Below are 27700 nucleotides of genomic sequence, written 5' to 3' on the forward strand. Positions count from 1 at the left end.
ATTGACCCCATTCAAGTCGTGACAGCTACTAGGGCATTCACTCCAAAGCTTCTGTTATACATTTTAAGTTATCTTTCCTAAATAAAATGAAGGAGCTCAAGTGCATTCTTTAACACTATAAAACACAGTTTTGACCAATACACCAACGGGATCGAACCAGCTCATGTCATCATGGAGGCTGATGCATGCCTCCCCAAGAATTTAAAGTATATCGAAGTGGTTTGTTGGATACTACTTAAATGAGCAATGGCCCAGTCACATTCCCCTTACGGCGGGTCGAAAACATCAGTTAAGACTTTTTTGTACCACCTACACATTAATAAAACGGCTGTTTTTTTACTCGCCGTACGCCGCGGTAGGGGAAATGTGACTGCAGCATCAGAAACATGAAAAGTGCCTTTCTGCATATTATTATGCGAGTATTTGAATAAACATAAAATGGCAAAATACCAAGTGGGAGGCAAGTGCATATCGGGGGTGATGTTTTTAAGAGGGGTCAGTGTGTTCGTAGATGAAAGGACAGAAAGCGCAATAGAGAACCACTGGAGAAAGATGCAACATTCAAAATTCTGAGCCAAATTCATAAATGTAATATTTATTATAGGATGTGATTTACAGTTCCCTTTATAATAAGCATATGAAATAAATTATTGGGAATTAATATTGCTGCCCTTATTTGCCTCTTTGTTTCATTAACGACATTGATTTGGTCAATGTCATCAGTAACTCATCGTACACTTAACTTGCGAGGGTATGGCTATATATATTTGTACAAAATACCCCCATTTACATGCGCGAATCCATGGCTGGCACAGGGGACACGTGCCCCCCCCTTTTTGATAAGGACAATTAAAATTTGTAAAGTAAAAATGCCATTTGAAAGCAAGATTGAAGACTTTTTTTTTTTGGCCTGTCAAAATCGTTCCCCCGAAAGATTCCCCCCCCCCTCCTCCCTTTTGGAAAATCCTGGATCCGCCCCTGCCCACTCCCATACAGATTCTTGGATGTGCCCCATCACTTCACGCCAGTTTATTCAAAGGATTTTATTGGTTCATGATTAAATTTGTAATACATTTAAAAGTCATTGGCAGTGGCGTACCGTGACCCGGATCGAGGAGACAAAGCATTGGAGGGGCACTGTATTGTTTGTGAACAATGCTGTGCCCCTCCAATGCTTTGTCTCCTCCGGGTCACAGTCCTCCACTGGTCATTGGTATCAGAGAATAATCCATTAACCCTATCTAGGCCGCCCCCCCTCAACGATTCATGCAATATTTTTGCCGCTCGCTATATTTTTACTTTCAAGTCTTGCGCAACTTTTTAGACCAGTTTTGCGTCACCCGTGTATGCAGTTCCGAAATAACGCAACATTATGTAAGTGCATGTCAGACCCAAAATTGCTCAAAAATGTGATTTCGTGTACAAAGTCAATGCAAATTGTGTTTAAAAAAAAAAAAAAAAATGTATGATTATTTTGCTGGTCCAGATGTAATGCTGTTTATGATATCAGAAGAATCCCAAACAAATTTAATTGAAAAAATATTGAAACACAAAATGTAAAAAACAAAGAAATACATAAGAAATTGCAAAAAACGATATACGACATAAGAATTTGATCTGATATCGCAATTGTTCATGTACACAAAGAGTTCTTATACCAAAAAATAGAACATTCTGAGCTTTGAAGGGAGTTGCATGAAATAAATTACGATACAATTTTGTAGATTATGTCCCAGAAAACCTGCGTGCCAATATTCGGCGCTATAAATTTTTCATTTTTTTAGTAAATAGGGCAAATTTAAGCTCTTTAACTACATTCGAATTTGAATGATTTATTGTTCTCCATCATAAATGATCACAAAGAGGGGGATTTGATATCATGCCCCCCTTTCCAAAAAGTGAGGGACGCGTCCCCCTCGGGTTCCCGCCCATGAAGCAGAGAAAATAAGAGTAAAGAATGAAGTATTAAAAGAAGTTTCAATCCAATTCAATTAAATTTTATTTTCATCTGATTGACATTTTATCAAAGTCCACATGAAATATAAAAAATGTTGAAATAAAACAATGAATGTAGTAGGCCTATACAATATGTAAATAAGATTTATGAAAGAAGGCGTAACCCCCCCCCCCCCGAAAGTAAAATAACAATTTTTACATGAATGAAAATGAGAATTATTATTAAATATTACCCATGAAAACTAGAGCTTATATTTCCAAAAGGAGTTCTTAAGAAAATCTTAAGTTTATAGAAATATTGCAAATATATACTTTACGTTTTCTAGTCGCTTTTTCTCAATGCATATCACACATTTTTCACATTTTTAAAGCCATTTTATGCAATGCACTTCTTACTCATTCGCCATTTCGTCTCATTTTCTCGCCCCTTTTCTCTGATTTATGCAATGCACTTCGTACTACCCATTCGCCCTTTTCTTTTTTTTCTAACCTTTTTTTTCTCTGTTTCATACTCTCACCTCTTACTACTCATCTGCCCTTTCTCTCTGTTTTTTTACCTTTTCTCTCTGTTTTCCCGCCATTTTATCTCCGTTTCTTGCACTGCACTGCTTAGGAACCATTCACCCTTTTCTCTCCGTTTATGCACTGCACGCCTTACTACCCATTCGCCATTTTTCTCTCCGTTTTATACAACACACGCCTTACTACCCATTCGCCCTTTTGTCTCCGTTTTCTAGCCCTTTTCTCTCCGTTTATTAGCCGTTTTCTCTCAGTATCTTCACTCCTCTAACAGGATCCTTGTCCTTAACATTCGCCGTTTTCTCGCCGTTTTCATGGGGAAATCAATAGCTCCGCTTATATTGAACAATGATGGCACTCCATAATAATTCAATGTTTACATAGGAAACCTAATGTAGCCGTTTTTTCTCAAAAAATTCTCCCTTTCTTCGCCCTTTTCTAGCCGTTTTCAAAACGGCGAAAAAACTGCAACTTTGAATTTCCCATAGGTTATAACACACAAAACGGCGAAAAAACTGCAGTGGCTCACTGTGTAATGAGGGAGTTGTACGTGTGTGACATCACTGATCTTGGTCGCATTGCCAATGGGAGGATCTACATGGCATTAGTGATCTCAATATTCAAATGCTCATAACTTTCTTATTATTCATTCAATCTTCCTCAAACTTTCAACAATATGTTTCTTTGATTTTTCTCTTTGATATGGATTCAGCTGGTTTCAAGGGTTTCATTCTCCTTTAAGAAGGACCATGGTGGCCAAACCCCCACCCCTGGGAGTGACAAGAATAAAAATACCCCAGGACTTTGAAGGTAAAAAGAAAAAAAAAAGTAAAATAAACATAGCAAATTCAAGGGACGGTCCAGGCTGGAGATATCTACACAATAAATAGAGTAAAATTCAGAAAATTTGATCAAAATCGGATAACAAATAACAAAGTTATTGAATTTTAGAGATTTGCATTATTCCGGTGAAACAGTTCTACATGTAGGTATGTCTTCATGAATATTCATTAGGTGGGCTGATGTCATATCCCCACTTGTTCTTTTGTATTTTATTATATGAAATTAGGCTTCTTCAAAATTTTTCTACCAAGAACTAAAACAATTGGATTGACAACTGATCAAGTGCATTTTTAGTTATTTATTGCTGCAACTTATTTCATCATAATGGAGACACATCATTTACACTGAAAAATGAAATAATTATATGATTTCATCTGATAACATAAGAAAAAGGAAAGTGGGGCTGTGACATCATCAGCCCACCTAATGAATATTCATGACGATGTGCATGTAACTGTTTTCACAAAATACGGATAAACTTTTAAATTCAATAACCATCGTTATTTATTATCCGATTTTGACGAAATTTTCAGCATTTTGTTCTGTGAATTTTACTCTATTAATTTAGACATACCCGGTAAATATTTTCAGCCCGGACCATCCCTTTAATCAATATATTGCTCATTACAAATAGGTTACAAAGAAATGATATTAGACAAATAAAATATGGTGATGATAACAGTCACATAGTGTTTAAGAAAAGAAAACATACGGCGCATCCCCCCAAAAAAAATGTCCCTCTGACCTAGGGCTGAATTAATCCTAAAAGGTGATAGTATTCTCAAATAAATGTTCATGAGTAGAAAGCTCATTTCATGATCTAACTTCAATGAAAATTTCATCGGTCATGCTTTAGCGGTTTTGAATACACACTGTTATGTAACAGTGGTGCATTTTCGCCCATTGAAAGTTTGCAGCGTTGATGCATTTCTGCATTGTCTGTGGCATGTTAACCCCATTTTACATCCGGATTTGAGTAGGGACATTTTTCTAATTATATATCCAGGCTTATCAAATCATAAACTTAGGCATGTTCAGAAGGACAAGAAACATGAAAAAATAAGTTTGATAAGGGGAATCAGTGCATAGCAATTTGAAAGAAAATGTGAAAGATGGATGAGTAAAATAAGCTGAAAAATAAAGGGAAATCCACAAGTTGATCACCCTAAGTTGCGGAAAGGAACTTTACCAGAGAAGTATTTGTTTTTCTTTTCTTTTAAAAAGTTACATAGAATCAACTTGACCTCCGTAGCTTATTAACTAAAAAAAAGTAATGAAAACAAAAATGCACTATTGTTGGAATTAGGCATGAAACAGACATGACCCGTTGTCTCAATCATTATGCATCTCCCATTATCAAACACTGTTTTTGTCCTTCTGAACATGTTCAAGGTTGTGATTTGATGAGCCTGGTTAGATCATGGAGATCATGGAGGGAGGTAGCGTAGCTCAGTCGGTTAGAGCGCCTGTTCCGGATAAGATCGTAGATCTCAACGTGCGTGGGTTCGAGTCCCGCAGCATGCCGGAAGACGTCTAACAAAAGAATCTGATGCCAGCGTTGTGTGTTAGCGTGCCTCATCGCGGGTGTTCAGTGCGGGTGTGAATGCAGTTGGAAAACACTCCGTCGAAAAGGACGCAAATGTTGGTCCCGTGTATAGGAGAGTCACAACCTATGCACGTTAAAACCAATACACTAATCGTCAAAGAGTAGGGTATTCACCCGGTGTATTGCACCTGCCGGTCCCTGGTACTACAATACTGCAAGAATCTTGAGGATTGAAGGAGGCAGTCAGTGTAGCTTGAAACCTTGATCTCCCTGATCAGATCAGGGAATTCCTTGGTGAGAATGGTCAAAGGGGGTTGATTTGCTACAAAGTGCAGAACGCACAGCAGTGCTGCATGCATGCAAACTTGGAATGGGCTTAAAACACCACTGTTACATAATAGACTGTGTATTCAAAACCACTGAAGCAAGACCAATGAAATTTTTATAGCAGTTAGAAAAAGAGATGAGCTTTCTAGTTCCATACATTTCATGGAGAATAATTTTTATTTTTTTGAAGTAATTTAGCCACATATCAAAGGGACATTTTAGGGGGGACGCGCTGTATAGTAATTCAAATAGATTCTCCATCTTAAGGATACAATTATTGTAGCGATCTCGTAAGGTCTAAAAATGCCAAATTCTTTTGAATGCGCAATTCTTAAGAACATCCATTTGTGTGAACTTTGAACCTCTATATATAGCAAAAATCAAGCACATGGACCCATGTTAATTTTTGCATATTTGGAATTTTCAGGTGCTAAAGTATCAATGTACAAAGTTTGGTGAAAATGACAAGGATTTCACTTTAATTGTGAAACGTCCTTAAAGTAAACTGAGCTGCAGACAGTTAATACATGTGTACAAATACATACATATATATATGCAAGTTGAAAAAAAATCCATTCTATACAATGGATGCAGTGCAGGTAATGATTTGTGAAATTAAAGTATGATGTTCATCCTTCATACCAGAGGTGAAAGTAGGATCTTATGCCTTCCTGCCTTGAAGCCTGTTACCGGGCACACATGCATTCGAATATAGAATACATGTATGTTTTATAGCACTTGATGAAAGTGCAGCAAAGCTGAATCGGCAGTTATCTATAAATCATCCCTATCATTATGTACAACAAAAACAGTTATAAGAATAAAGGTGTAGACTCACATATCCAGAGCAAAGCATGGGATCTGAACACAGTATCGTTGTACTACTCTCTTGGTATGCCTTGGTGATCTTCTCGGCGACTTGGATTGATGTGGAGACCTGGATCGCTTCACTGGAGACTTCTCCCTTTCCTTCACCCTTTCACATTCACGATGTTCCCTCTCTCGTTCGTGTTCCCTCTCTCGTACTTCCTGTTCCCGTTCCCTTTCTCGTTCTCGCTGGGCACGATCCCTCTCTCGTTCACGGTCTCTATCTCTACTGCTTCCACTGCTGCTGTAGTCATGTTATCTAATGGACTGCTGACTGATCTGCCTTGATGTGTATAGGCACCTATAGAAAATCAATTACAACCAAGCAGAAGAATATTGACAATGTACTTTATGCTTTTCAAGTATCATTAAGACGATTATTTCAAATGACTAAGATCGACTGATCCTTGAATCTACTATGTCGCATCATTTGTGAACTCGTTATGGTCTCTTTCTGGGTTATGACAACTTCCATGAAATGCCTAAATTTTATTGGCTGTTTAACATCGTTTCCCTGATTAAAATAGGTAACTGGTATTGGACACTAATAGAGCAACTTGCAAGAGGAAAGCCAAATACACGTATCTGGTAAATATTTATGACCAAAATTGAAGCCCCCCCCCCATTTCAAGCCTGCATATCTTTAATATTAGCAATCATTAGGTATTGTTTTGCCAATCAGAATTGATAATTGAAGTGCGATTGCTTATTCCCAACTTGAATTTATAACCAAAAATGAGGTTTCAATTCTTTAAAAATGTCCTCTCCAAAAATATGGTAATTGACAGAACATGCATTTAAAAGGTTGAACCCCTATAAAAATAAGTGGGTGACCTTATTAACGCCTCACAAAAAATGATGAAAAACAAAACAATTTATTTATTAGTCAGTTTTTTTCATAAGACAATTTGGTCACCCAGATTATAAAATGACCCACAATGCAAAGTGTCCAGGCATGCCAGAATATGATGACCTCAGTACTGATAAAGAATTTAATTGAAAGATTTACTAATATTGCGCCTCATAGTCATAAAGGCTAATTGTGTGATACATTTTCATAAGACAAGCATAGTGACATGAGATGAAATGTGAAAAAAGGAAAAGACAACGGTAAATTAGGCAAAAGTAAGCTGGAGGTGGGGGCGTTGCATTTAATTACATGTTTGAAATTGAAAATTAAAAAAGGAACAGGAGACAATAAGCAAGGATGAGCGAGCAAAATCAAAGTCAATGCATAGCTCCATTCAGGAATCACTCAGCGTACACCATACCATTCAATAGAACAATTAAAATGGTGTGTTAAATCAATTGTCTCTGGCAGAACAGAGATAAGTGAGGCCAGCTATAAACACTTTGCATTAAATAAAGTAAGTATGGGACATACATGAATCTGTAAAGCAACCAGTAGGCGGTGCTGCACCATCCCGAGTTTGCTCAATCTCGAGATTTTAGCCCGATCGGCCTACTTCGCGATTAATCTCGAGATTCAAGAAACCCCGTCTCCACCATCGCAAGAAGAGCGATTCCTGCTCGAGCGAGGCAACAAGCCCGATATTCCGAGCATGCGCACTTTCGGATCTTGGAGTTTCAACGGCCCGCGCTTTTGAATAACTTCCCGCGATATGCAAGCAATGTACTCCTTTCACTAGCACTTTCGCCGAATTCGACCGGTGTTATGCAACAATCCTCTCAGCTCAGCGAGTGAAGAAGTGATGTATTCTTCGTTAAATATGATGGCGGAGTAGGAGGCAACGACAGAGAGAGAGAGAGGGAGAGAAGGAGGAAAGAAATGCTATTTGCTCACATTTTGCGAAGGAATAAGACGACACTGCTGTCAGTGTTGTTATTGAATATGACCATCATCGATGAGCGCCTCCCCCTTCGGTCTGGTCTCTCCCCAAATCCATTCACTGGTGGGACACCATCGTTGCTGATTAAGCAATTGATGAACGCTATTCGCGATAATATCTATTCGCATGTATAAAGTTGACTTTCGCACGTGTTTATGTTTTGACCAAGGCGGAAGTGGAACGCGAATTGCATTATGGACTGTCGTCATGAATAAATTACCCCGAGTCCAATCTCGAGTGCGTCTGCACCTACGAATTAGCGGGATAATTCGTAAAATAGCGCGCTATTTTGCAAATAAACCCGAGTTGACTTGGGATTGCAATCTCGAGATTAATCCTACGAACTAGCACGATAATTGCGTCTCCACTGCAAACTATCTCGAGATTTTTCAGATCGGGATAATTTGCCGGATCAGAAATAGCGCGCTAATATGAAAACTCGGGATGGTGCAGACAGCCCTAGTGACTTCAATAACATGGCATAGTTATTAAGTCCAACATTAATCAGTCTTAGTCTAAGTTGTAAGATACTAAGGTGTTATAAAAAAGTATTATTAAAAAGAAGTTTTGACTTACCAAAGTACAGTTACTCAGAGGGTTGTTGTACAGCAGTTCTCTTGAGAATGTCAGCTTATCTGCTGCGTTTTCTAAATCATGGGATTGTGGGTCTGCACAGGTATGTGCACAAGACCCTAACAAGTGCATTACTATAAAGTGGACATTGGGCAAGGGGTCCATCGTACCAGAGAGTCAGATCTTGATAGAGAGGCAGACATTTTTTTTAGCACATACACTGCCGAGTAAGACTTGTTCTTGTTTCCTACATGTATGAACTCTATAAAGCATTTTATGATTTATTCAGCAAAATTATCAATATTTTTAAAATCTCCTGAGAAAAGGGTTGCATTGCTATGCTAAACCACTTTGGTATCATTCATTATTGTGTAGTAAGTAAATACACTGAATCTACATATCCTAGATGTTTTTCAGGTAATTAGGCAGAGATTTGCTTACAATACAAAAAAAAGTGAAGAAATTAAATGAAAGAGGATGTGCGAAGATAATTCACAATAAATCACTAACCCTCAAAGGATAATTGTGACATGATTGTAGATGGCGAATGATTCACAAATCTCATAAGGGTCATCTGCAAGATCTTGGGAGCATCATAGCTCTTTCGGGTAAATACACCTTCATCCCAGTCACCTGTTGGCACATAGGTCTCACAGGCAAATTTCTGGGGTGAAATGCTGATAGACCGAATAGCAACACCAATCCTCATCCAGAAGTACGAAGTAGGAGTAGAGGACTGTTTTACTTCCAAAACATGACTACATGATCTCTACTCTCATTTCATTTTCAAAGTACAAGAACCTTTCGTATATTAGGTCCTATAGGTGAATTCCTGGTGTAAATACCAGAAAACTGTTTGGAAGTTTTACCTCCAAACCATAACAATGGCAAAGAAAATGGGTACTCTTATACCATTTTGAGGTTATCAGTTTTTAAACCTACATGTAGTCACTTCGGTTTCACACTACGTTTTACCAAAGTGGGCTAGCATAGTTAATAGTACGATACTATCTGACCCTGCGAACAAGCAGGGTGAGCCAGCTATGGTGCTCAGAACTGCAGTATGAAATCAAACCGGGCTTAGGAAAAGTGATGAATATGTGGCATGATAGTTGACGAGAAACCTGTTTCTTCTCGGTCTGCCACATCCAGCTTCAAATATTTTACGAGGCAAAGGTGATTATTAGAAATCAAAAACATAAACAAGTGGAGTGCCTCTGGCAGTCTCACCTGCATTACACGATTCAATATAGATGATGATGATGATGATCCACAGCATTTATATTGCGCCATATATCTGTTCAAACATTCATAGGCGCAGGCTCATCCAATAAGTTAATCACTACACATCTGTCGAAATAAGTGAGTTTTGATAGACGGTTTAAAGAGTTCTATGCTGTCAATTTCATGAAGTGAAGAAGGGAGGGAGTTCCAAAAGCGTGGAGCAATAGAAGAAAAGGCACGGTCTCCAAATCCCTTTAGGTGTGTGATGGGTACATGAAGAGTGACACCAGTTGCAGATGAGCACAAGCCAGGACGTACACCAGGACGTTGTTCTATAAGGGAGGTCACGTATCTTGGAGCTAAACCATGCACAGCCTTGAAAGTAAGGAGGATTTGAATTCGATTTTGTACTTAATTGGTAGCCAATGCAACTGATGTGGCCATATTTCTTTGTACCAGTTAGCAGTGCTGACTTTGAAAACTACTATAAAATAATTATACACAAAAAACACCATTCATATAATGATACAATAGGCTACTACGTTCATTGACCCTAATTACATTTGACCTTGATAATGTGACCTAAGACTTGTCAGTGATACTTGATTACCCCAATGTCCACAATTCATATACTATATCCATTAACTTTGAAAGTTATGACAGCAATTTTATGATTACCTCCAACATGGCCAAAGTTCATTGACCTTAATGACCTTTGACCTTAGTCATATGACCTGAAACTTGCACAGGATGTTCAGTGATACTTGATTACTCTTATGTCCAAGTTTTATGAACTAGACCAATACAATTTCAGAGTTCTGAAACTTGCACAGGATGTTCAGTGATACTTGATTACTCTTATGTCAAAGTTTTATGAACTAGACCAATACAATTTCAGAGTTCTGATGGTAATTCAACAAGTATCCCCCAAATGGCCAAAGTTCCTTAACCTTAAATGACCTTTAACCCTGGTCATGTGACCTGACACTCGCACAGGATTATCAGTGATATTTTATTACTCTTATGTCCAATTTTTATGAATTAGATCCATAAACGTTCAAAGTTATGATGGCAATTCAACAAATACCCCCAACTTGGCCAAAGTCCATTGACCCTAAATGACCTTTGACCTTAGTCATGTGACCTGAAACTCAGGCAGGATGTTCAGTAATATTTGATTAACCTTATGGCTAAGTTTCATGAACTAGGTCTATATACTTCTTAAGTTATGATGACATTTAAAAAATTAACCTTAGGTTAAGATTTCGATATTGACTCCCCCAACACGGTCTTAGTTCATTGACCCTTAATGACCTTTTACCTTGATCATGTGACCTGAAACTCACACAGGATGTTCCGTGATACTTGATTACTCTCATGTCCAAGTTTTATGAATCAGATCCATAAACATTCAAAGTTATGATGGCAATTGGACAAATACCCCTAACTTGGCTAAAGTTCATTGACCCTAAATGACCTTTAACCTTGGTCATGTGACCTGAAACTTGGGCAGGGTGTTCAGTTATACTTGATCAACCTTACAGTTTCATGAACTAGGTCCATATACTTTCTAATATATGCTGTCATTTCAAAAATTTAATCTTCAGTTAAGATTAGATGTTGACACTGCCGCCGTCAGAAAAGAGGCGCCTGTACATGTAGTCTGATACTGCACACTTCAACTTATTATTTTAAGTTTTAGAAGAATACCTGTACAACCAGAACAAAAGATTTTTTTTTGGTTTCAGACTGTCTTTCTTTACCTCATATTATTTTCTTAGCCGGGTTACACTGTACATGCCTTAACCCTAAACTCTAACACTTACTGAAGGATCCTGTTCATAGTTAAAAGACTTCTCAACTAATATGTTTATACACTCACCTACTCAATATTGCTTTTCACACTGTACTTTTTTCCCTTAACCCCGGGAAATTGGTGGGGCTAAGGGGGGGGGGGGGGGCCTTAGCCCCACCAATTTCTCGGGGTTAAGCTTAGCCCACTTCGTTTACACACTACGTTTTAGCAAAGTGGGCTAGCACGGTAAATAGTACGGTACTATCTGGCCCTGCAAAAAAGCAGGGTTAGCCGGCTTATTGTGGTGCTAGCACCACAATTGCGGTGCTAAGAGATGCAGTGTGAAACGAAACTGGGCTAAGGAAAAGTGGGGCTAAGCAATAGCCAATCACAGAAGTCGAAATTGCACGTTAATCACGCTCTGTATGGTAAAATCATCAATATTCATGAGCTGTGGGATATAGTCTGGGGTTAAGACGTTAACCCCGGCTATTAAAGCAGATAGTATGGGGTCAGTCAGACCGCAGGTCCCTATGCTAATGAGCAAAAAGGCCAGATTCATCCAAATCATCTCGTGGCTGAATCCTCCTCCTTGCAAAATCTCGTGATTCGTGAGATCTTCTTTCTCTAAGAATTTACCTGTTTTAACCTCAAGTTAAATGAAATATTATTGCACCATCAGATAGAGTGAATGTTATTCTTTCATATTGGTCATTTATTTTGTATACAATATTTTGATAAATAAGTTATTTTCTGGCCTGAAAGTGTGCCACAAAACTGACTTTTCTTCCTGTTTTCTTTTGCAAATTGTGCAAAACTTTTTATTTTGAGCCTCAATTATATATATATATCACCACAAAGCTGAACTTCTGTACTTTCTCACAATGCCACTCTTGATATGCGGCACATTTTAATCGGGTCAAGATCACACTTTTCCCACCAAGGTACAAGACGAGATTTCTGAAATTTTGTACTTGCATGAAATCCAGAGTTCTGATTGGCTGGATAAGGTTCACAGAACAACAGGCACAGGTAATTTGAGGAGATTACCACATGGGAAGTGTGACCTTCCCATGAACCCAGGCACTGGAACCGTTGGAATTTGCCAGTGTGTGGTCTCTTTGACCAATCAGAGTGCAGTATTCTTGTTTTCAAGCTGCTTTATGTACTTGGCCAATGAAAAGTGTGATCTTGACCCGATTAAACCAATTCTTATTTTGAAACCTATACTATTTTAAAGCATACATATTCAGCTTTATCATGATCTAAAATCATTTGGGCTCAAACAAAAATAAAGTGTGAGAATAGCAGCTTTTGTCAGGTGAAAATAATTATTTTGTAGCATATTTTAGATCAAAATTTTAACCTATATTACTAAATCTTTGAATAAATTCAAACACATGACCTGAAAGAATGATTCTTCTTCTTTACAATGATACCAAAATCATGAAATTCGATGCACACTTAGAGCAGCAATGACCGAATGAAAAGAGGTGTTTTGGTCCATATCAAGCTCATTAAATATGCAAAACATCTCAAGTCATGAATATCACTTGGATGAAAGAAGCCACTTTCTTGGGACCTGCCATCCGACTGGGGTTAAGAAAGACGGTTTGAATCCAAAAAAAGATAGTATGGGGTTAAGGATAGTCCGGGGTTAAGGATAGTATGGGGTTAAGGAAATGCAATGTGAAAAGCATATTAGGTGCCTGCCTTGGCACAATATGGGGTTCAATAACTGGCAAAGAACTCATGCCCTAATGCAAGGTATTAAATCAACATTGCCTTTTTATTTGTCATGTACAAAACCTTGGAAGTTAGCGGAAATAGGAACAATACTTTTTTCATACATTTATCCATTATATATTGAAAGCAAAATACAAGATCTTTCCGAGGTTCAACCGTGCATCACATGTGAAGCAACAGTGCGCAATTTGCCGGTAGGCCCCATGTGGATTGCACAAGTCTGCATTAAGCGCAATGAATTGAATCATATTGCGATCACTACAACAACTCAACAATACATTTTGGACGGTACATGTACGTGCGCAATGGTATGTTCTTTATAGGTTTTTCACCAAGAGATATCAAAGGGGGACATCTTTCCTACATGTATACTATTGAGCTGGTTTGAATAAAAATATCATCATCATAAAAAAGTTTTGGCACAAAAGCAATCTACGAAAACAGATTTCTAATTTTTAAATTGTCACCAAAATGTGATTTCACTGTAAGCAGCTCCAAATGTAATATAACAAAATTTCTATTAATTGCTCCTTTTTTTATTATTCTTGATGATTGATCATCTAATAGAAGCATGTCTGATTTACATACAAATCATTTTCAACATTCTATATTAGAAAATGGCATTTAATGGATTTTATTTTACATGGCTTATGGAGAAGAAAAGCTTGAATGAGACATCAAAAAATAAAAGTTGAGAGCTCATCACTGATACATATAACCTTACTTTCATAAAGACGTTTCTCTCATTATTCTGCTTTTACTAAAAACACTAATGAAAATGTGCCTCAGAATAGAGGATTTCTAGATAGATGGTGCCACATAAATGCCTATGATTCATATTATTTAAAACAACTTTAATTCAGTGTAGATAACCCCGTTACCCAACTCCCATGGTCTTTAGAGTACTTAAAAATATACTAGTAGTCTCATCCCATTGGTGATATCAGTCTATCTGCTCACATAAAGTCGTCTTGCATTTGTCAGAGTCAATGACATTAAAGTTGGCAGGGGGATTTCACGTAGACCAGCAACTATTGCACCCACATCTCCCAGGAAAGCTGGATAATTTGCATCCAATTCTGGGTGGGGAGCGAAATGAGGGGAGTCTGTCTCTAGTAGCAGACGGTCTTGAGGAATCGCCTTCACTGCCTCCTCTTGCTCTGGGGTGAAGTACTGGGCCAAGCCAGTGATGCCAAAATAACAATGTGGAAAGCTTCTAATCCAGCTTTGCACTTGGGACATGTCGCTACTAAAGGATTGCAGATGCATCCGTTGCATCTTGTGACAATGTTTCTGGAGGAGACAGCGAGCCATGTTGTGCACCGCCCTACCTTCCAAATCCTCAGTGGTACCCCGCAAGTGGAGAATGAGCACCATTCCACACAAGCCTACACTGAGAACACGGATTAGGAGAGCTTCTTGATCTGGCCATCGTTCTGGAGGCACAGTGAAATCAAGTCCTATCTCACTCACACCCATCACTAAAGGATGATTGATGTGGCACATCATACTATCAAAATGCTCCTCAGTGAATTCACTGGCAAATTTGGGGTGGACACCAACTGCAAACCGCCAAGTGCCTTTCTCTGGTAGTTCATCCAAGACCTTTTCCATGAAATTAAGGTCCTTGTAATACTCAGGATCACTGAAGTTTAAGATCCCTCCCACTAACTGTATAGAGTGCTCTGGGTCAATGGTAGGGGTGGGTCTCTTCCCACTAAACCAGCCAATCATGTCTGGATGAAAATGTGAATCAAACCCAGACATGAAAGGTAAATGGGATGTGGTGATGGGTTTATGCCCTTTAAATGAACTTGACAATTGAGTGGGGGTTTCCAAGCCCTTTTTTAGGCTAGTAAACCAGGTATTATCCTTTCCTTCAATGGGGGTAGGTAGAAGCTTTGATGAAGTTGTTGTTGATGATGGAGATGAAGAATATGCATGGGGAATGACTGGTAATCTAGATGTCTCAATCTGTATATTCTCTTCAAATGAATCTTCCGAAATTTGGTGGATCCCCATAACCTTGTCAGTAAGGGATGACTGTTTGGATGGACCTACAGTTTTAGACAAAGAAATCCCTATTTGGGAACTGCCTGTGGCTTCAGTCTCAGCCCATGTTATTGGGATAGATACTGAACGCTCAGCTGTGGACCTTTTCGTCAAGTGAGAATCCCCAGACATACTTTGGCTAAATTGAGGTGACTTTTTATTAGATATTGCCCCATCTCTATCTTGCCCTTGATTTCTGTGTATTGTCTCGCCAAAGTATTTAGGATCAGGCCTGCCTTGAGTCTTATGGACAGAGTCCAAACGCTCAGCTGTGGACCTCTTTGTCGAGTGAGAATCCCCAGACATACTTTGGCTGGACTGAGGTGGCTTTTTATTAGATATTGCCCCATCTCTATCTTGCCCTTGATTTCTGCGTACTGTCTCACCAAAGTATTTAGGATCAGATCTGCCTTGAGTTTTATTAACAGAGTCCAAACGCTTAGCTGTAGACCTCTTTTTAGAGTGAGAATCCCCAGACGTATTTTGGCTGGACTGAGGTGGCTTTTTATTAGACATTGATCCATGCTTATCTTGGGGTTGCTTTTTGTGCTCTGTCTTGCCACCGTTTATGAGTTCAGCTCTACTTCGAGTTTTCGAGTCCAATGGCACAGTTTTGAACCTCTTGGTCGAGTGAGAATCACTGGATGAGGGTCGGATGGATTGAGATGGCCTTTTATTAGGTATAGCTCCCAATTTGTGTTGGTCTTGCTTTATGTGCTTGATCTTGCCATTGCTTGTGGCTTCAGCCCTGGTATGACCCACTGGGATAGGATTTGTATGCCTAGCTTTGAGGCTCTTTGAAAATCGTGAATCATTGGATTTGGTTTGAGGGGATTGAACAGACTGTTTAGAAGATTTTGTCCCCGATGTGTTGAACTTTTTCCTTACGCGCCGCAATTTTCTGAGCCATGTGCGTTTTGAGGGTCCATGGGGTGGGACAGGACCCATTCTGAGCATTAATTCAGATGAAAGTCCACGTAATTGAGACTCTGGGGAGGAAGAACGCTCTTCTGGTTCAGAAGATATCCCTTTTTGCCCAACATCCATGTCAGTAGATGCAACTATTTCAATATCTTTGTCTTCATCTATATTGTCTTCATTTTTATCAGCTGTGAAGAAACAATAGAAAATAGATATATCACAAAAACAAACCAATGCATATTTACTCTGAAAATGAAAGGTTCTTGAAACCAAAGTGAATGAAAAATGATAAATATTAATCATTCAAGAAAGTTAGTTATGCTTGATATCATGATCACTTGACCTTTTCTGAAAACCAAAATTGTCATTTTCAAAAAAGGGAATTACACTTTATCATAAATAAATCTTTACACTGAGGTACAAAACACCAAAACAAAGAAGCCTTTCTGCAAAACACATATATGAAAACTAAATATATTGAGTGCACACAGTAAAAAAAAAAGATTCCTTAGCAATTTCCAGAACAATATATACTACAAACCTAACTTCTAATAATTTAATAATCAGTACAGATAAACTCGTTAAACGTGTAGTCTGGTTACCCAAACTAGATGGATTCTCCACTGAAGCAGTCAAATTTATGCTTGATCATAAATAGATTTAACACCCGACTTCTAAAATTGTTGAATAATGACCTCTGTGACCTAAAAAGTGGAACGCCTCTGGCAGTCTCGCCTGCATTACGTGATTCAATGCAGCTGAAGTGCTGACTTTGAAAACGGCTATAGAATAATCATTCACAAAAAACGACATTCATAGGATGATAAAATACTATGTTCATCAAATGACATTTGACCTTGATCGTGCGACCACAGACTTGTGCAAGACAATCAGTGAAACTTGATTACCATCATGTCCACATTTCATGAAATAGATCATAAACTAAATTTCTCAATTTGTTTATGTTGCCTCTGTATTACCTAGTGACCCATCCCCCAGAAACTAGTTGTTGATCTTAATAAACTGATGTATAATTTTTATGGAATTCGCAATGAGAAAAAGTCAAGAGTGCAGTCTTGATTCATGATATAATAAAGGGGAGGACTTAGAATGATAGATTTAAATTCTATATTTCAATCCTTACATTTCTTCTTTGAAAATTAAAATGATGTATCAGCGAAATTTATGTTTAGATATTGGATTGAAAACTATGTCCTTTTTGATTAATTTTGAAAATAAATTGTTTCAGTAAAGATATGTTGAAGCTGTGCGTAACTAAACAAAGGTACACAACTTTTATATTGACTGTCTCATAACTTGAAGTGAACTTAAATATATTCAGTTTCTAGATATTGTAAATATGAAAAACCAAGTATTGTGGTACGATAGTAATATTACACATGATACAAAACCTGTATTGGTAAAAGAATGATTAAAAAAAAAGGCATTATAATAAGGCCCATTTTGGGTACACGTGTACACGCACGGTCAAGTCAGTGCACGTGTACTAAATTCCATCACCGTGTACACGGTAGCATCTGCATAAAGCTTGCATGGGACTGTAAAGTCAGTGAACAAGCTCACAGCCTCACATTAAATCTTAGTTCTCAGACACTGCACATGTTTTAATCACTAATATGTCAATATATTTCAATTAACCTAGAGTGAGTTTACTTCCAAAATCGCCGATTTAATCCACATTTATTCTGGAGACTCAAGTTTTTGTACCACGAAATGGGTCTGCTCCGGTCTCGAAAGCTCGAAAGCGTTGCTCAATCGCACTCAGAGCCAATTTGAGAATCAACAATTGCGACAGCGATCATTGCTACAACTTACGTGTTATATGCTCGTACACATGTGCTACAAGCCTACGAACAAACGCTCCTCAAATTGGCAATAAAATAATGAAAATCAATTGGTAACTTCAGTTACACTTAATTCTGCAGCGATCTGTGCATGCACGTACGGTACAGTATACAAAATGCGCATCCAACAAACGTTGGCGCTAGCTAGGGCCCTGCACTGATTTCCTTTTGCATTCTTTATTAATTTAATGCGCTGCTAAGCTGAGTAAACTTTTTAATTGCACCAATTTTTGTGGATTGATACTTCTAACTTCTCAGGTAAGCTTTAAAATTGTGACTTAGGCTATATAGACCCCTTTTTATGTTACATTGACATGTTGATGCGGGTCCGTGTCGACATGAAAACATGACTCGCTCTCGCAGTGTTTACAACGTGTACACGACCGAAAAACACGCCGTGTACACGTGCATCAAAAATGGACTTTCAAAACGGGCCTAATTATAATGATTAATGACATTGTGGAAAATGGACGATTTCGGCTAAGAGAACATATTTGTGGAGTGCTTGGCTCAAATTCTTTGTTAATTGACTTTATGTATTCGAAACTAAAAATGCGATACCAAAATCTTGGATCGAAAGAACTTGAGATATAAATTGTACAGATAACGATGAAACAATTCACGATACCAAAGCGACGTATTCAAAATCAGAACACATGATTTTATTAGACTACGATCAATGAAATCTCGCAAATTCTATAGCTTATTGTGTGAATTTAAGAAAAGAGATCCAACTGTTTTAACAATTTGGGAAGGTAAACTGAACCTTGCAATTGATTTTGACTGGAAAGACACATTGAAATTTAAGTTTAAGCCAGTGAAAAACAATGAAATAAAGCAACTCAACTTCAAATTCATTGCAGGATTTTAACGTTTAGACACAATTTGTGGCTTTCGTGCAAGTGAAAATTGTAACAGACAACAGGTATTTTCTGTAAAACAACAGAATCCTTTTTTCATGTTGCTTTAGAGTGCCCAAGTGTAAAGACTTTTGGGGAAACTTATTGTGGATTCGATTCATTTAATGCTTAAAGACAAAATTATATTAAAAAAAAAAAATCTTTAATAGTCAGTTTTGATTTCACACATGAAAAAGCAACAGATATAAATACAGTCCTTGTCTATTTGATGTAAACTTATCAAAATTTCACAAGCGCATTACACAAATTTTCACACAGGCTAGCTTCCATAATCTTTACTAAGCACATGTCATTAATCAAGATATTGGTTTAATAACAGAGGCATGTAGCCCTTCAAATCAATTGGTTTCGGAATCAAGAGTCACGAAATGGCAAAAGAAAGACCAATGAAAATGAGATGGGATTTAACAAATTTACCTGTTTATTAAAGTTTACAGCATGACCATTGGTATTTTTATTTGATTGTCTCAATATTTACGAAGTTAGAGAAGTTGAAATTAACATTTTAACACACGTATTGAGGTCAAAGAAGCATAATTCATGAATGGACTCAATAGCAGTCTTGAAAGCAAAGAATGAGAATGACCATATGGTTTAATCCCATCTCATTTTCATTGGTCTTCCTTTTGCCATTTTGTGACTTTCGATTCCAGAACCAATTGATTAAACCAATCTCTTAATTATTGACATGTGCTTAGTAAAGATTATGGAAGCTAGCCTGTGTCAAAATATTGTTCATTTTGACTGAGCGGAATTTGTGTAGTGCGCTTGTGAACTTTGATAAGTTTCTTTTGGAACCCAGTTGATATGAAAGGGGAATCCAACCCAAGTAAAAACTTGTTTTTATAAGAAAAAGAAAAATCAGGCAAGTTGATAGGTGAAAGTTTGAACAATATTGGACAAACAACAAGAAAGTTATGAATTTTTAAAAGTTGTAAATATTGGTAATCACTATACCCATGGAGACTTCAAATTGGCCGCATATGGGATGTCATAGTGATGTAAGGCAAGGACTACTCTTCCATGTACTCCAATACATATTATGGCTGAAATGTCATTTTCCCCAAAAGTTTTATTTCAAATTACATTTTTCTTTCATGAGGACATAAAACAATATACTACCTGGGTTATATTTAGATTACTGCCCCAGGGGAATGGGTACTTAGGAGAAAACCACAAATCCCTGATAATAAAGTACATGGCCTATGGGAAAGTTGTCCTTGCCCTTGTCATAATTTACTTACCCAGTTGCCAATTTGAAATCTACATACTATTAATGATCTCAATTTTAAAGCAGCTATAACTTTCTTATTGCTTGTCCGATATCTTTCAAACTTTCACCATTCTGTTCAATTTATTTTTCTCCTTCCCAACACAACATTTTATGGCCAAGGCTGGATTCCCCTTAAAGTTATTCAATATGGCTTGTGTTTAAATTTGAAATTCTTTTATATGACATAGTCTGATGTTGTCTTGAGGAATAATTTACATGTTGGCTATTGAATGAATCAAGAACCTCTAATACGAGGGGGAAAAATCAAAGTTATGATGGCAATTCAACAAATACCCCCATCACGACCAAAATTCATTGGCCTTGGTAATGCAGAAATGCAAACCTTTCACTTAAAAAAAAAGGATCTTCCAGCTTGAAAAAAAAAAATTTTAAGTAAAAAAAAAGGATTTTCCCTGTTCCAGTATTTTTCTTTTTAAAATGCTTTTGCAACAATGTTTCCTTTATAAATAAACATGTGGTCGGTGTAATAAAGTTGCGTTATAAAGTCCTGTAAATGAATTTTAATTAAAAACACTGGGTAATACTGTGGTTGAGTGATTTGAAAAGTTGAGCGCACAAAAGGGGGGGGGGGGGGTTGTCCCCCTCCCACAGTAGGGACTTAAAAAAAATAAGCTGAAAAGAGGGAAATTTCCTGCATATTTTTTTCATTGTTTTTGTAATTTTCTCCACAAAAAGTCCTTGATACATCAGACTATGTCATATAAAAGAATTTCAAATTTAAGCACATGCCACATAGAATAACTTTGTATGGTCTGCCTTGAAAACAATTAATCATATAAAATGGGTTCCAAAAGAAACTTATCAAAGTTCACAAGCGCACTACACAAATTACATTCAGTCAAAATGAACAATATTTTGACACAGGCTAGCTTCCATAATCTTTACTAAGTACATGTCAATAATTAAGAGATTGGTTTAATCACAAGGAGGCTGTAGCCCTTGAAATCAATTGGTTCTGGAATCGAAAGTCACAAAATGGCAAAATCATGATAAAAATACTAAGTTCGTTGACCTTGATTTGACCTTAAATATCCAAGTTTCATGAACCAGATCCTTATACTTTCAAAGACAAGTAATATGACATTTCAAAAACTCAATTAAGATATTGTGAAATTGTTAAGATACTGACAAATAACTTAGGTCTACATGTAGAAATTGTGTTTTGCATCATTAGAATGCTCCATCCTTTTGTGAAATTGTTAAGATACTAACAAATAACTTAGGCCTACATGTAGAAATTGTGTTTTGCATCATCAGAAGCTCCATCCTTTTTTTATTTTCATTCTCATTTTCAATCAAATAACTACCTCATTTATGCTCAACGCGGCCATGGCCCGAAGTGCCATTACCATAAAATGCAACACACAAAAGAACCACGAACAACACGAAGCCAGCGCACTGGATCCCTAGGCAGCTACATGTAGGCCTGGCGTCTGTGACAGGTATGCACCGTACGGTACATCGCTCACGCTTCGCCCGTTCAATCACCGAAGCCTTACATGTATCTGCTTGAATGGATATTGTGCACGCCTCGAACAAGATTATCCGCAAATCTTGCTACCCCCGACATGCATAGCCATGTTTTTATACGACATAAGATGGCGGCAGAACGGCTATCCGTGACCGAGTGGGTGATTATGGCGTGAGATAGCGCAAGTGCCGATCTATGGCCAAGGAAATACATGTACATTCAGTTCCGTGTGTTGCTGCCGTCTACATTTGTTTGTTCATACAAATCACTCTTGACACTAGATTAAAGGCACACACATGAATTAAAGGCATACTAAAATTTTGAAAAAACATTTTATTGCTGGGAAAAACGTACACGTATTTCAAACAAAACAAGTGGATAGCCTCTGGAAGTCTCGCCTGCAGTGCTGACATAAAACAGCTATTGAATAATTATTCACAAAAGAAAACATTCATATAATAATAAAATACTATGTCCATTGACCCAAAATGACCTTTGACTATGATCATGTGATCTCAGATGTGTGCAAAACAATCATTTGTACTTGATTACCCTTATATGTCTATTATGAACTAGATCCATAAACTTTCAAAGTTACGATGGTAATTCAACAAATACCCACAACATGGCCAAAGTTCATTGACCCTAAATGACCTTTGACCTTGGATATGTGTCTAGAAACCAAGGCAAGATTTTCAGTAATACTTGATTACCCTTATGTTCAAGTTTCATGAACTAGGTCCATATACTTTCTTAGTTATGATGCCATTTGTCACACAAATCATTAAGACATTGTTCAGCATAACCGGGTGTAATCCCCCTCTCTCCCTCTTCCTTCCTTTTTCTTGCTTTTCTCTTTTTCTTCTACATCTCACATTCCATTTATCAGCTCTATCTGTCTCTCTTTACAAACACACCCACTTAAACCCATATTCTTGTATTATTTTTTACTATCTAATATCAGGTTTAAATTGACATATTTCTTACAAACGAGAAAATCTAAAATGATCATTGTAACACATCAGGTATATTTACATGTACTTTGCATATTTTCCTATTTGATCAGTGAGCATCGATTTGAATTTATTTATGATATACTTTATTACATATACATGTATGTCTATTTTGACATTTGTCCGTAGTACTATAAGTTATTTTTACCTTGTTATTGATGATTTTGTTTGAAATGTAAACTTTTGCAATTCGGCTTTTGCCGCAAAGAAAGTATTTTTAATAAACCATTTTGAATTGAATTGAATTAAAAAAAATTAACCTTAGGTTAAGATTTGATGTTAACGCCGCTGCCGCCGCGGTCAGAAAAGCAGCGCCTAGAGTATTGCTTTGCTAAGCAGGCGAGACAAAAATTGACAAAATGTTATTTGTGAGCTCTGGTCATGTAACCTGAAACTAATGCAGGATGTTCACTGATGCTTTTACTATTATGTCCATTTATCATGAACTAGATACATTAACTTTCAGAGTTATGATATTAAAAAAAATTAACCATGGTTATGATTTCGTTTTAATTTCCCCAACATAATCTAATTGGCTCATTGACTCTAAATGACCTTTGACCTTGGTCCTGTGACCTGAAACTCATAAGGGATGTTCAGTGATACTTGATTAATCTTATGTTCAAGTTTTATCAACTAGGTCTATGTACTTTTAAAAGTTATGGTGATATTTCAAAATCTTTACCTTAGGTTAAGATGTTGATTCCTCAACATGGTAGGATGTTCAGTTACACTTGGCAACATTTACATAAAAGTCCAAGTTTCATGAACTACATGTTCATGTACATGTAGACTCATATACTTTCTAAGTTATGATGACATTTCAAAACTTCACCTTTGCTTAAGTTTGATGTGGAGGAGGCTGACATCCCCATCGGAAAAGTGGCAATTATAGTCTCGCTCTGCTATGCAGGTGAGACAAAAATCTAATCAGATCAGTATTCCTCTTACATGCATCAACGTGCAAAGTTTGAAGTTGATTCGTCAAACGTTCTCAAATTATCACCAGGCTGATAACAGGGCAGACAACCAAAATCATAACAGCTCCTGCCTCACCTACAATGGGTGAATGGTTCACAAACATTCCTTTTCAAACCATGTTTTTCATTAACATCCAATGCAATGGTAGAAGTATTTTTTTCTGCAATACCCTGCTTCTTCACAGTAAAAACGGTGTTTAAGATTTTATACAACGCTGTGAACCTTACAGTATTTGCTTAACCGTTCAAACAATCATGTTTGATTTATTGAAAATTAAACTTTGTTGCTTAAGATTTAAACACTTGTTTAAACTGTTTAGACAATTACTGTAAGGTTCTTATAGTAAAAAGCGTTGTATAATTTTTTTACTGTGTTGACCTACATAAATACATGTATATGTCTAGGGGAGGGCTGACAAGCAGCCCTTCCCATCTTTTCATGTGCTATGCGAATGACAGAACTTACCATTTCACAAAATAAAGAACCCACAAATTCTTGAGCCTCAGGATCCTTGATGGATTGAATCAAATTGGTCAGCCAATATCATAAAACTTCTTAAAAATTATATCAAGAAGTACTTCTATGAGAACCCCTTGACAGAAGACCAATCACAACAAACAGCGCCCTCTTATAGCTACTGATGAAAGGCACATAGATGGGCAAATACACCAGCTGATATCATAGTCTGATACATAGTTAATGTACATGTAATAACACAATGGATGCTAATAATAACCAGGGGAAGTTTCACAAAGATTTTAATCGAACTGGAGATCTCAAGAGATTCTCACATGTCCATGTCAAACCAGATTACAAGCATTTGCATATCAATTGCGCAATATTGGCTTCATAAGAAAATATCTCACTCGCTCAGCAACAGAGAAACTGGTACATTCACTCATTTCTTCACGATTCGATTTTGGTAATAGCTCCTTTACAACTTACCAGATTCTCAACTTGGAAAATTGCAAAGGTTGCAAAATACAGCTGCACGTAGTGTAACGCTATCTAGCTAGCAAGCGCAGCCACATCACCCCTATATTGAAAACTCTTTACTGGTTGCCCCTGAAGGAACGCATAGTCTTTAAAATACTTATTTTGATTTTTCATATAGTCAACGGAACTTTCCCAGTTACAATAAGTCTTTGATGCATAATTACCAACCCTCAAGATATTTACGATCTTCATCATCTAATCTCTTACAAATTTCAGTTGCTAAGAAATCATGCGGGGAATGGGCCTTTGCTCATGCAGGGCCTAACCTGTGGAATTCTCTTCTACAAAGTTTGAAAACCCAAACTTCAGTGACCACCTTCAAGGGCAACCTGAAAACATACCCGTATAAGAGTGTTTTTTGATAGACATTGACTTATTGTTCAGACATGTATTATAATGTAAATAGTTTTTGTTGTTCTGCTCTGAAACGCCTTGAGCATCTAATCAAGATGGAAAGTGCACTATACAAGCCTCAAGTAGTAGTATTATTATTATTGTTTAAACCACAACTGTATAAACATAATAAAGTTATGTCATTGACCAGGGCTAACGAGCACTATTGGCAGAGATGATGCATACCGCCCAAAGGTCTGGACATGGTTACATTCCATTGATGAGGCCTTCAAGCTGAGTGTGTACTCCTGTTATAGATTTTGACGGAAGGACGGAAGAGTCTGTTTTAAAACATCACCATAAAAATGTAACAACCATATATAGTTTAGAGTTTTTTCAAAATACATTCAAAGCACTATGACATAAAGAAAGATTATAAATGAAAATGGGATTCAGAGTTAAGGAGTTAAAGAGCAAAAATATTGATGAGATACTGTACATAATATTACATTCCTGTTGAGAGCACTTACCGGCTAGATTCTGCATTGCCTGAGTGTTTCCCTGTAGCAAAGATGGTTGTTGAACCACTCCCTGGAGAGGTTGCCGTAGCAATGGGGGTGGGTTGCCCAGGAGGCCTGGGGTTGGGGGTTGCTGATTGTGTGTGGGTATCATGTTCCCTCCCTGAGGGGTTTTCAAGAGGGGCTGCTGACTTTGCTTAATATATCAGGAGAAAACAGAAACAAATATCACATAATTATTTCATTACAATTTTACTATCTCTATACAGTGCGTCCCACAAAAAACGAAACCGAGATTTATCGATCATTTATCATAACTTAATCACAAATATAATAGACAAATGACCTATAATTGTAAAGCTTAGAATCTCCTCTTTCATCTGAAATTACTTAGATTATTTCTCATTCACGCATGAGTGAGCAAAAACAATTTGAAGAGGGGATACAAAAAAGTCATTTGGCGGGCTGTATCTGGGTTTCAAAAAGAAAACCACATTAAAAAAAAATTCAATATCTGCTCTTTAATTTGATACCTCAATTACAGAAAATGGTCAAGAAATAACAAAGTTCTGGTTATTTGAAATAAGGCTTAAATTTCAATAATTTCATAAAATTAAGAGGTTCTACAGGCTAGCGTTCAAACGCACTTGACACTCCGTTTTGTTGACGATCAACCATGCATTAAGTCTTTTGTTAAAGTAGAAATATATTGAAAATCATAAAAATGAAGAATTATATATCAAATTAAAGGGGAAAATAAGAAGATCACGATGGTGTACATCATTTATCATGGAGACTGATGAAACTCACTTAATTGATAGTTTAAAGTTCTCTCTCTGAATGCTTCAAACACGCTCAATTACGTCCGCGAAATTGGGTTTTTTTGATGACGTGTATAAGTGTATGAGAGACGTGATTGGCTCTCCCACGTCAAGCTCCACTTGCATGCAATACCTGTTGCGAGGGTACGTTTTCTCCACACTGTCACTGAATACTTCGATCACGAAATGAAAGAAAACCCAGAAGTTTATCTAGATTTTGGATTTTCAAATTGATGATTTTGAAGATGAAGAGAATGATGATGAAGTTTCTAGCTCTAGTGACGTGGATGGAGGTAAATTAGGGGAATTACGTCTATGATGATGAGTCGGACAATTCAACTTGCATGCCGATTCGCTACCAACTCATGCAGCTGCTAGTGCTAGCTGCACGTAGGCCTACCGCGGGCCAAAATAAATCCATGAAAATTCTAGCCTGACCAGCCATACAGAGTCTCTTCCCTCTGTCAAGGCTCTAAAGAAGGAAAATAATGATATAACTGTACTTACAAACAAGTGAATATATCCGAATCTGAAGGCAACTCAACGAATAGCTGCAGACGATATTCACCGACGATAAACTTCACGTAGCTGGGATAAATTGTCACTCGTTCTGTTAGATATAATCTCATTATTTTGACAAAATTACGAAACTCGGGGAATTATTTATCTATATAAAAATATAGTAACACCTCGTACTATTTTTAAATTACGATAAAACCTTTTTGAAGCAAAAAGTTGAGGTAAATTCAAATTAGATGTAAGAGATCATCCCCAACATGCATAGCTCGTATGTGATTGTAAACAAACCATCAAAAATACCGATTGAGAGCTGTGCAACACGTGCATCTACTCTCTCAGCCAAGGCGAGTAAGCAATGTGTGTTTGTGAAGGTTTGTTTACAATCACATACGAGCTACGCGTGTTGGGGATGATCTTTTACATCTAATTCTAATTTACCTCAACTTTTTGCTTAAAAAAAGGTTTTATCGTAATTTAAAAATAGTACAAGGTGTTACTATATTTTTATGTAGATATATAATTCCCTGAGTTTCGTAATTTTGTCAAAATAATGAGATAGAAATTATATCTAACAGAACGAGTGACAATTTATCCCAGCCACGTGAAGTTTATCGTCGGTGAATATCGTCTGCAGCTATTCGTTGAGTTGCCTTCAGATTCGGATATATTCACTTGTTTGTAAGTACAGTTATATCATTATTTTCCTTCTTTAGAGCCTTGACAGAGGGAAGAGACTCTGTATGGATGGTC

General features: G+C 37.2%; 1 protein-coding gene and 1 long non-coding RNA gene across 2 annotated transcripts; both read right to left on the bottom strand.

The window, feature by feature from the left end:
* Window positions 1-6025: 6025 nt before the first annotated feature.
* On the bottom strand, window positions 6026-10984 carry LOC135157482 (uncharacterized). The gene is made up of 2 exons (XR_010296482.1): window positions 8485-10984; window positions 6026-6359 (listed from the first exon to the last, which is right to left on the bottom strand). It is a non-coding gene; the product is annotated as an uncharacterized LOC135157482 (long non-coding RNA).
* Window positions 10985-12222: 1238 nt separating this feature from the next.
* On the bottom strand, window positions 12223-25805 carry LOC129281268 (putative deoxyribonuclease TATDN2). The gene is made up of 2 exons (XM_054917208.2): window positions 25623-25805; window positions 12223-16407 (listed from the first exon to the last, which is right to left on the bottom strand). Exons 1-2 carry the CDS (start codon window positions 25762-25764, stop codon window positions 14195-14197), a joined length of 2355 nt encoding a protein of 784 aa, XP_054773183.2. The 5' UTR covers window positions 25765-25805; the 3' UTR covers window positions 12223-14194.
* Between the last annotated feature and the right edge of the window lie 1895 nt (window positions 25806-27700).

This window comes from Lytechinus pictus, chromosome 18 (assembly GCF_037042905.1).
Source record: "Lytechinus pictus isolate F3 Inbred chromosome 18, Lp3.0, whole genome shotgun sequence".
NCBI classification, from domain to species: Eukaryota; Metazoa; Echinodermata; class Echinoidea; order Temnopleuroida; family Toxopneustidae; genus Lytechinus; species Lytechinus pictus.